Source organism: Asparagus officinalis, chromosome 7, assembly GCF_001876935.1.
Source record: "Asparagus officinalis chromosome 7, Aspof.V1, whole genome shotgun sequence".
In the NCBI taxonomy this organism is placed as follows: Eukaryota; Viridiplantae; Streptophyta; class Magnoliopsida; order Asparagales; family Asparagaceae; genus Asparagus; species Asparagus officinalis.
The window spans coordinates 118921725-118933111 of NC_033800.1; the positions used below are offsets into that span (position 1 = coordinate 118921725).

An 11387-nucleotide genomic window follows, 5' to 3' on the forward strand; every position below is an offset into this window, starting at 1 on the left:
CAATACGTGCGGGTTTGAAAGGACGTCTTTTATGGATGGATTCTCAGGGTACAACTAAATCAAAATGTATCCTGATGATGAAAAACACACATCCTTTCGAACACCTTCAGGGATATACTGTTATACAGTAATGCCCTTTGGATTGAAGAATGATGGTGCTACCTATCAACGTGCTATGACCTCTATCTTTCAAAAACATCTACGGAAGACTGTAGAATGTTACGTTGATGATTTGGTTGTTAAAAGTCGTGACAAGGGAAGCCATTTGTACGACTTGAAAATAATGTTTGATCTTTTGTGAGCACACCAGCTGAAGATGAATCCAAGTAAGTCATTCTTAGGAATGGCTAGTGGTAAATTTCTCAGATTCGTGGTCACGGCTAATAGAATTCGTCAAGACCTAAACAAAGTCAAATCCATCCAAGAGCTACCACCTCCTAGGAATCTTAAGGAGCTTCGAGGCTTACAAGGACGGTTGGTGTATATTCGCAGGTTCATTTCTAACCTGTCAGAGAAATGCCAACCATTTTCAAAACTAATGAAGAAAGGAGTATCCTTCATGTGGGATGAGGTCTGCCAGGAAGCGTTCAAGGAGATTAAACAATATCTCTCCAATCCACCGATATTAGTTGCACTGAAGTCAGGTAAACCTTTCTTGATATACATCCGGGCTACAGATCATGCATTGGCAGGACTCTTAGCACAAGATGACGAAAACGGCTATGAACAAGCTGTCTACTATCTCAGTAGGACTCTATCGGGTGCTGAACCTCGTTATCCTCTTATTGAGAAGGAATGTCTGGCGCTAGTCTTCACAGTTCAGAAGATGCGACATTATTTGGTTGGGCAAACCATACATGTCATTTCCCATATCAATCTTATTCGGGAATTCATGACACAGCCCAGTGCATTGAACTGGATGCTCGCTAGATGGGCTTTATTGCTTTCCTAATATGACATTCATTTTAAACCTCAAAAAACAGTGAAGGGGCAGGCTATTTGTGACCTTATGGCCAATCACCCACTGAAAGAAATGGCCGAATTGTACCAAGACATACCAGATGAGATGTATGAAGCAAACGTCATCTCTAGAGAGCAAGTATGACAATTATACTTTAATGGTGCATTAATGACAAGTTCTACCGGTCGGGTTATAGCTGGAGTGGGGATCGTCTTTATCTCTCCCTAAAATCACATACTCCCACGTGCCGTTTCTTTAACAGAGCCGTGTTCTAATAATTTGGCTGAATACAATGCTTTGTTGGTTGGCCTAGATATAGCTAAAAAACTTGGGGTGAAACATTTAGAAGCGTATGATGATTCTCAACTCATTGTTAATCAAATGAAGGGAGAATATGAAGTTAGGAATAAAGACCTCATTCCTTACCATACTGCAGCAATCACATTGACCGATTCTTTTAAGGGCTTCTACATCGACCATATACCCTGTCTCAAGAATACCTATGCTGATGCATTGGTGTCACTTGCGACTACCTTAGTTTTACCTAAGAGAACTACCCAGCAAATCACAGTGACAAGCAGATAATTATTCAAGTCAAAATATACATTACAGATCAACACAATCAAAGATGAGCCCGCAATGCTCGAACATAAGGATTGGCGATTTCCAATCATTGATTATGTCTTATACGGCTTGTTGCCTAAAGATATCAAGGAAAGAGAATCTACTCGTAGACGAGCACCTAGATTCTACTATGATTCTCAATCCCAGACTTTGTATCGAAAGTCGTACGATAGGCTTTTGCTTCGCTGTTTGTCAAATAGAGAAGCAAGAGAAGCTCTTAAAGAAGCTCATGATGACATCTGTGGAGCTCATCAGCCTGGTCCTAAATTGTGGGACCGACTATGCAGATTGAGTTATTACTAGCCTAACATGGTACAAGACGCTATCGCTTATGCTAAACGATACCATGTCTGCCAGATATATGCTAATTACATGCACCGACCGCCTGAGCATCTTTATCCGTCAACCACTTCATGGCCTTTTAAAACATGGGGAATGGACATGTTGGCTCAGTAACACCACCCTCTTCCAAAGGACATCGCTTCATCTTAGCGATAACTGATTACTTTTCTAAATGGGCAAAAGCAATCCCGTTGAGAGATGTCAAGACGAGTGATGTTGTTAAATTCTTAAAACATCACATCGTATATAGGTACGACGTTCTGAGGCATATCATTCATGACAATGAGCCTCAATTATTTAGCGAAGCCTTCACCTGATTCTGTGATAAATTCAGGATCAAGACATTGGCTTCAACGGCTTATAATCCTGCTGCTAACGGGCAAGCAAAAGTATTTAACAAAACCATCGTCAAAATTCTCACTAAGGTGGTTTCGACAAATAAAAGAGATTGGAATAAGAAATTAGGTCAAAGTTTGTGGGCTTATCGCACAACCGTTCGCACACAGACAGGAGCTACACCATATTCCTTGGTATACGGATTTGAAGCCGTATTACCATTGAAAATTTAAATTCTATCTCTGCGAATAACACTCGCAATTAGTATGACGACCGAAGAGAGTCATCGCCGATGTCTTGAAGAATTGGAAGCGCTTGATGAAAAACAACTATTGGCTCAGCAACACATCGAGCTTTATTAAGCTCGGATTTTCAGAGCATTCGATAAGAAGGTTAGATACCACACGTTCAAAGAAGGCGACTTAGTTCTTGCTGTTCGGCATCTAATGATTTTCAACTCCAAGAAGAAATGGAAGTTTGAGCCAAAAATAGGAAGGACCATTTGTAGTAGAAACTGTCTACTCAAATGGAGCTTATCGCCTTATTACTCAAAATGGTGACAAACTTATAATGCGTATCAATGATAAATTTCTAAAAAAATATTACCCATAAGCTTCATAGTCAGATATGCCTTATAGCACGAGAAGAAGCAGATAAAGGTAATGGTTTCCTTACTTCGTCTCCTCCAAACTTCCCTCGCTAATCCTCTTCAATAGAATAGTGGGACTACTATTATGTCAATTTTACCTTTGACCGCTGATGGTTTTAGTTCAAAACAATATCTTTCTAATAGTAACCTACTATATGATGTGTTACTTCACGATATGATTTTCCTAATGTCGTCATTTTCCCCAAATGATGTTTATTTTCCTAACTTAGGCCTACCAAGTGATGCACATCGTCATACTTCTAAAGTCACTGAACGATGTGATTTTCCTAACGTCGTCATTTTCCCCAAATAACATTCGTTTTTCTAACTTAGGCCTACCAAGTGATGTGCCTTCATTTCAATCATCATCGTCATACTTCTAAAGTCACTGAACGATGTGATTTTCCTAACGTCGTCATTTTCCCCAAATGACGTTCGTTTTCTTAACTTAGGCCTACCAAGTTGTTGACCTTCTTGTTTTGATGATGTTTAACAAACAATTTACTTCTAATGTTATTTGTCTAGTGTTTGTGTTTTCGTATTTATTCTAGGCAAACAACGTGTTGGAGGATGGATGGAATTGCGCTTCAATGATCATATCCAATGGAGGTTGACAGAATAGTGGTTGAAGCCTATACAATTCAAGTTAAAGATCCAATTACAAGCTTCATCCAAGTTTACCAAGTTGAGCTACAATGAAGATCAAGATCAAGCTTGGGTAACATTAGTTTAGGTTTATATTATGTGTGTTGGTACTTTAAGCTCAATCATATACACACACATTATATTGGTTTCCCTGTATATATATATATATATATATATATATATATATATATATATAGTTATATATATATATAGTTATATATATATATATAGTTATATATATATACACAATTTAGTTTTGGTATATATAGGTATATGTATACATACATGTTTTTATTTCTAAGTTTATATAAATATGAAATTACATCTTTCATATTTATTGTTTTGGTTTTTTAAGTTTAAATATGAAACAATTGAATATAATTGGAAAATACCTTTTAGTTTTATGTTTTTATGCTTACATATGATTTCATCAATATCAATTTTAATTAGTTCAATGAAATCATGTTTGTTGTTTTGAAAGTTTGCAAAACAAGTATTTTTGTGAAAATATTGCTTTCTTGGTATTTGGACTTAACAATAATGATATACATCTTCTATTAAGTCTATATATTCATTTTGTAATGTTTCAAAACATGATTAAGCTAAAATGTCAAAACTCATGTGTTTACATTTTCATGTTTTGGACTATTTTGCAAAATGATGATATTTTACATTTGGGAAGTCTTTTTAGAAAACCAGTTTTTGTAGCATGTGTATTATCATGCCTACAATCATTTTCCAAAGTTTTATATTTTTCTGAATTTATTTGATATTTTTAAACCCAGTTTAAAGTTTAGTTTTCCTGTGCAAATCTGATCTGTGCATGTTTAGTCGACTCATAAATCGACTCATAAGTCGACTTATAAGTCGACTTACGAAGTGTAGCGGAATTGCCATTTTTTATCTGCTGAGTCGACTCATATAAGTCGACTCATTAGTCGACTTATGAGTCGACTCATAAGTCGACTTATCAGAGAGCCGTTGCACAGTAACAGCTAGTTTTCTGATTTGTTTGTTTATGGGTTTTTGGTCTTTTCCTTGGGGTTTTTTCTGAAGTTTTGAGTGGGTATAAATACCCCATTGCCTTCAGCTCTTCTTAATCCAAGAGAATGTTTTAAACAAGTTTAACAAGGGTTTAAAGTTTGTTTAAGTTTGTTTAAAGGTGTTTAAAGCATTGTTTTAAAGTTTCGGTTTTGTGAAGATAATTTCACAAGAGGAAGAAGAGATTATCCTTTGGTGTTTGAGCTTTAACTCATCTCTCTCTCTCTCTCTTGATCTATAGAGAAGTTTTCCTAAACTCATTCTAGCTATTTATTATTTTGTTTCTAATTTCCATAAGCTAGATTTATATTGAGTTTAGTTAAATTGTTTTTATTGAATCTCTTTGTTCACACACAACCTATTGAGCTTATAGTATTTACATTCATAGTATAATTTGGGTTGTGGGGTTTGTGACTTTGAGTTGAGCCTAATTGAGTTCTCACCTTGTTTAGAGAACAATCATTTATTGTGAGACTTAATTGTGTAGATCACTTTGTAATACACTTGTACATCGAGAGGAGTGTGTGGTGAGGACGTAGTCGATACCGAGAGGAGTGGCGTCAGTGGCCTAGTGAGAGGTGATAATTCTGAGCACTTGAGGGAGGCGATACGTGAGGACCAACACTTGAGGTTGTAGCTTGTGTATGTACTTTGTGAGGATTTGTGAGAGTTATCGATTGACTTGATAACCGAGTGTGTAGAGTTTTCGGTTAGCTAGAAAACTGAGTGTGTAGAGAAGTTCCGGCTTTCAAACCGGATAGTGTAGTGGATTCTCCCCGGGAGTGGGGAGCGGAGACGTAGGACGGAAGGTCCGAACTCCGTGATCATTTCCTTGTGTTTGAGTTTGGCATTGGCCCTTTTATTCTTGCATATTGTTATATTGCTTTTGTTACATGTTAGTTTGTTTACCCTTGAGTGTTTTGTATATCCTTGCATATATCTCATAATATATCTTATTGCTAGGATATAGCCCTTTGCTCATATTGCATATTCTTACTCATAATTAGTTGTATATCTATCTTGCAAGAATATATTTATTAATAAGTTTTAATTGGCATAAAATCAGATTAGATTAGCATAAACCCTATTCACCCACCTCTAGGGTTCTTTCCTAGCGGCCTTAGGGTTTAACACAAGTGATGTGCTTTCGTTTCAATCATCATCATCATACTTCTAAAGTCACCGAACGATGTGATTTTCCTAACGTCGTCATTTTCCCCAAATGACGTTCGTTTTTCTAACTTAGGCCTACCAAGTGATATGCCTTCGTTTTAATCATCATCGTCATACTTCTAAAGTCACTAAACGATGTGATTTTCCTAACATTGTTATTTTCCCCAAATGACGTTCGTTTTCCTAACTTAGGCCTACTAAGTGATGTGCCTTTGTTTCAATCATCATCGTCATACTTCTAAAGTCACTGAACGATATGATTTTCCTAACGTCGTCATTTTCCCCAAATGACGTTCGTTTTCCTAACTTAGGCCTACCAAGTGATGTGCCTTTGTTTAAATCATCATCGTCATACTTCTAAAGTCACTGAATGATGTGATTTTCCTAACATCGTCATTTTCCCTAAATAGCATTTGTTTTCCTAACTTAGGCCTACCAAGTGATGTGCCTTTGTTTCAATCATCATCGTCATACTTCTAAAGTCACTGAATGATGTGATTTTCCTAACATCGTCATTTTCCCCAAATGATATTCGTTTTCCTAACTTAGGCCTACTAAGTGATGTGCCTTTGTTTCAATCATCATCATTATACTTCTAAAGTCACTGAATGATGTGATTTTCCTAACATCGTTATTTGTGGAAAATTTGTAGTAAAAGAAATGAGGGAAAATTTTGATTTGTATTCCTTTGATCTCGATTACAATTAGATTCTGATTACAAAAGAGAGGAGAATGATCTGGATTCTCCTATTTGTTTAAAACTGGGTTCTTCTTGATAGCGATGGAGTGCCTCCTTTGAATGTTTGTGTCGAATTTACTCTCCGTTGACGATCCGACCGTTTTTTATCTCGTGGGAACGATGAACTTTCGTGGTAAATTTGAGGAATAACTCTTAACGTGTTTTAGAACTCAGAACGAGTTAGAACTACATGAAAAGAGTTGTTAGAACCAAAAATTCGGTTAATAGCCAAGCAGATTTGCTGTTGTTGAAGGATCCTCTTTGATTTGATCTTCTGAATCTGATTTAAATCTTCTATCTCCAAAGAATTCGTCCCTTATACGGTTTTGATTTCAAAATCTTCAACCTCCTCCCAATCCGAACCTCCGAACCCCTTTCTCTGTTGAGTTTGTTAAGGTTTTATAGGAGGATAAGGGTTGTAACTGCCCCCTTAATTCGCTCCTGAGTGGGCGCGATTTCCTCAGATCGTGGGAAAACAGTTCTGAAACCGTTCGACTCATGTTTGAATGACTCAAACACCCAATTTGGCATTCAGGACCCTAACTCCGCGTCTTAGAATTGAGACGCGGAGTTGGGTGTGATTGAACGTCAAAAACGCGAGTCCGCTCGTGTTTTGCTTGTTGTAGTTTGGAAACACGGGGTTCGTCTACGTTTCAAGAATTGTAACGTGGAGATGAGTTCCGCATTTTAGAAGGGACTAGTTGACTTGTAACCTCTTTTGTAGAGCATTGCAAGTAATCCTCGCTTTAGCTGTTGTGGGGTGTGAAAGTCGTCAGATTGTCACTCTCACTGTTGATTGTGAAGACCACTGAATAGAGTTTTTATCAGTCATCGGAAGTGTCGTTGAATCGTAACTCTTATCAATCTATATGAAAAATCCTCTATTTGTAGCTTTCATTTGTTGACATGAAAGTCATCTGATTGTAACTTTCATTATTGAAGCTTGATGGGGATCATCTATCTATTGTGATTTTTAAACAGCCTACAGAACCCCCTCTAAAGTTTTCGAAAGTTCGCGGTTGACTGAGACGAATTTTCAGAATACTTTGGATCCTAAAATTTAGTTGATTGATTATTTACTCCGTCTGATATGAAGACATCGCGAACCTGGTTGTTGAAATTTTGCTTCTCAATTTGCGATGAGGTGTATTCATCGGATTTTATCTGGATCCTTCAAATACTCCACTCGATCTATGATGAGGTGTATTCATCGGATCTCGTCTGGATCCTTCAGATACTCCACTCGACTTGTAATGAGGTGTGTTCATCGGATCTCGCCTGGATCCTTCAGATACTCCACTCGATCTGCAATGAGGTGTGTTTATCGGATTTCATCTGGATCCTTCAAATACTCCACTCGATCTGTGATGAGGTGTATTCATCGGATCTCATTTGGATCCTTCAAATACCCCACTCGATCTGTAATGAGGTGTGTTCATCGGATCTCGTCTGGATCCTTCAGATACTCCACTCGATCTGCAATGAGGTGTATTATTTCACCCATCGAATTCTTGTAGGCATTGATAAACACTCGAAATGCAGCTTTCAGCTTCATTGATCTTGGTGGGAATGTTAAGCCATTTAGAAGAATGAGTTGCGCGTCGGATTGTGTCTTCATTAATCTTGGTTGGGATGTTAAGCCATCTAGAAGAATGAGTTGCGCACCGAATCGTGTCTTCATTAATCTTTTTTGGGATGTTAAGCCATTTAGAAGAATGAGTTGCATGTCGAATCGTGTCTTCATTAATCTTAGTGGGAATGTTTAGCCACTTAGAAGAATGAGTTGCGCGTAGCTCCTGTCTTCACTAACCTTAATGGGAATGTTTAGCCACTTAGAAGAATGAGTTGCGCGTAGCTCCTGTCTTCATTAACCTTAGTGGGAATGTTTAGCTACTTAGAAGAATGAGTTGCACGCGGGATTGAGCTTGGCGATTTTAGCATTGTAACCTATTTGTACTTGTCCAAGAGGCTACATAACTGCTTGTCATATGCCAGTTTCTTCTCGGCTTTGGTGACCTTGATAGCTGATATCAGCTTCTCTCTATTTATTTAAAGCTGTGTCGTAGCTTCTGTTGTTGAAGCATCGCTTTTGTTGCGGTCAAAACACGTGGGTGAACTCCAAGCTTGAGAATTAGAACGCGTGGGTGAATTCCGCGTTTGGGGATTAGAACACATGGGTGAGCTCCGCGTTTGGAAGTTCAACCAACTCGAACGCTAAAATCGCGTTTGGACGGGATTCTAGCCTAGAATCCCATTCCGATTTGACAACTCACAGCTGTCTATAAATAGACCGCTGGGGGTTAAATCAAGAGTCATTTGATTCTTCTTGAAATTTTAACGAAAATTTTCGTTCTTGTCTCCGGCGAGAACTGTTCATCTTCTCCCTCGACCGAAATCAATGGCGCCCAAGAAGAAGACTGTCACTCGTCCCTCCAAATCCAATGTCGCCATGGCTCATGGTTCGTCGGTGCTTGCGTCGGCCGGTGGCGCCATGGCTTAGGCGGGCGTGTCATCGCCTCAACTCCCTTTAATTGGTGGTGAGTATGACCTTCGTGGTCGCCAAACTTGCTGTGACAAGTTCTGATCTTTGAATCAACGAGGAGACTCTTTTCAATGGTATAACGCGGGGTTTGGACTCCGTCATTTGAAATTTGAAGTACGGGGGTTTCGACCTCCGCGCTTAAAATTTTGACAATGCGTGGTTCAATCTTTGCGTTTAATTTTATCAACGCGGTGCTCGGCCTCTGTGTCTGATCTTTCTGACGTGGGGTTCGATCTTCGCGTTTGATTTTTCGATGCGAGGCTCGACCTTCACATTTGATTTTTTGATGCGGGGCTCGATCTCCGCGTCTGAGTTTTTGATGTGGAGTTCGACCTCTGTGTCTGATCTTTCTGACGCGGGGTTCGATCTTCGCGTTTGATTTTTTGATGTGGGGCTCGACCTTCGCATTTGATTTTTCGATGCGGGGCTCGATCTCCACATCTGAGTTTTTTATGCGGAGTTTGACCTCCGCAACTGATTTGCTTTTGCACTATCTGACTCTTTTCTTTTGTTTCGTAGTGTGCCATACCAGCGAGCCTCTCCCTTTTTGCCATCATTTTGTACATGAAGGTGGTGTGGATCAGAATATGACATTCAACCTACGCTAAGAACTCCCGGTTTTTAGGATTACTGAGAAGAGCCGTGTGGAGTTGATCACCCAGGCTTCTCCTGAAACTCTTCAGATATTGGTTACGGACGCTAAACTTGAGAGCCTAAGACGTAAACAGATAGTCAAACCAGGATTCCTTTTTGGGGATTTTGTTGACTTTGAAGCAGGCGTTGCTTATGACGGGGACTACAAATAGCTACGGAAAGTTGGAGACTGCAACCTTTTCTTACCTAATATGGAGAGAATGTTCCTCATATCATATTTCCAATGTGCCTCCATCCCAAGGTGTATAGATTAGAACCTTGTTAAGGATCAAGATGGGGTTGTTCTCGGAACTTTAACTTTTCAAGGGGTTCGTACAGTGGGTTATAATAGACAGGTGACAGCTTTACGATCAGGTTTGTTCGTTAAAGAATACCCAATCGGTGAAGTGGCCAGTCCGGGGAATACCTTTGTCAAAAAGTTCATGGCGAAGAAGGGAGAATTTCCCACGCAAGGATTTAGAACTCCTGGCTGGGTTCATTCTCCGGTGACAGGGTGGTGGACCCAAATGACCAACTTTGTTCTGGAGGAGTTGGAAGCACCTCTTACTCAGGCTGGCTTGAAGATTCCGGTGCGGGCTACTAAGTTCGGGATTATCCAGAGCCACTTTCATTTCTTCTCTATATTAGAGAGATATAATCCCGAGACTAGTAGCTTCTTCACCCCGATGGGGGAGTTAGGATTTGCTCTTCACGAGATGCATAAAATCTCATGTCTTCTTTTGAGGATTTACCGGATGAAGAATTTGTTCCGGATCAATGGAACTCAAGATTTTGAGGAAAACCAGCCCCGAAGTTTACTCCACCCTCTGAGAAGTCATGTGTCACTTCCATATTTGCATGCAACAGACAGGGGCTCGAGGAGGTGGCATAAAACAAGTGTCTTGGGCAGAGTATTTATTCCAGAACTTGACAGATAAGGAAGCTCCGGTGACTAGATTGCCTGCAAGCACTTTGGAGGAGATTCAGGTCCGAATCGATACTGCAACCTCCCACTATACCAATGAAACCAAGGAGGACATTTTCCCGGCTCATACAGAATTTGAAAGCTTCCACTATCAAGCTCAGATTCCTATTTCAGACACGACATTGTTGGCAGGATTTCTGATGCTATGGCTTGAGCGATGCGTCATCCCCACCAGGCCAATTGATGCTCTTGCTGCTGAGGTGATTTACCCAGCTGTTCTTTTGGCGCACGGGAGTCCATTGAATCTTCTTTATGTCATGGTAGGCTGCTTGCAGAGCGGGTTACGTGAGTTAGCTGTTGATTTTGTGAATGTTACAGAGGTGGAATCTGGCGGCAACAAGACTTTCAGAACTCCCAATCCCAGAATACCATTGCCTTACACTTATTTGATGGCTTGGTATGTGCTTCATTGTCCTCCCCTAATGAGTGTAGCTTCTCCTCTAGGTGACTCGTTCACTCCATTTACACAACGACTGGAATCTGCAAAGTGGGTGGGGAATTATATGGTTAGGATTCGTCAGATCCTGTCGTGAGACCCTAACTACCACATCTTCCGCTGTTTTCCCGATTTTGAAGGTGAGGTATATGGAGTGGAGTATCAGGATATGGCAGGTCCTAATGGATTCACTTAGCTGAGCGGGGGTGTTTTCCATTGGATCCTCTCCATCAGGCCAGGATACTTAATTTTTAGGCAGGGCGGCAAATGTTTCCTCGAGC

The 11387-nt window shown here is 39.8% G+C and overlaps 1 protein-coding gene across 1 annotated transcript; it reads left to right on the top strand.

Annotated features, from left to right (window-relative positions):
* LOC109847688 lies at positions 1034 to 1888 on the top strand. Its single transcript, XM_020416919.1, has 2 exons — positions 1034 to 1099; positions 1574 to 1888. Exons 1-2 carry the CDS (start codon positions 1034 to 1036, stop codon positions 1886 to 1888), a joined length of 381 nt encoding a protein of 126 aa, XP_020272508.1.

Bases quoted from the DNA above. Each gene is read 5' to 3' on its own strand.
- LOC109847688 (XM_020416919.1), top strand. From the start codon at position 1,034: ATGGCCGAATTGTACCAAGACATACCAGATGAGATGTATGAAGCAAAC. The intron at 1,100-1,573 runs GTATGACAATTA...TATACATTACAG, and splicing joins ACGTCATCTCTAGAGAGCAA to ATCAACACAATCAAAGATGA.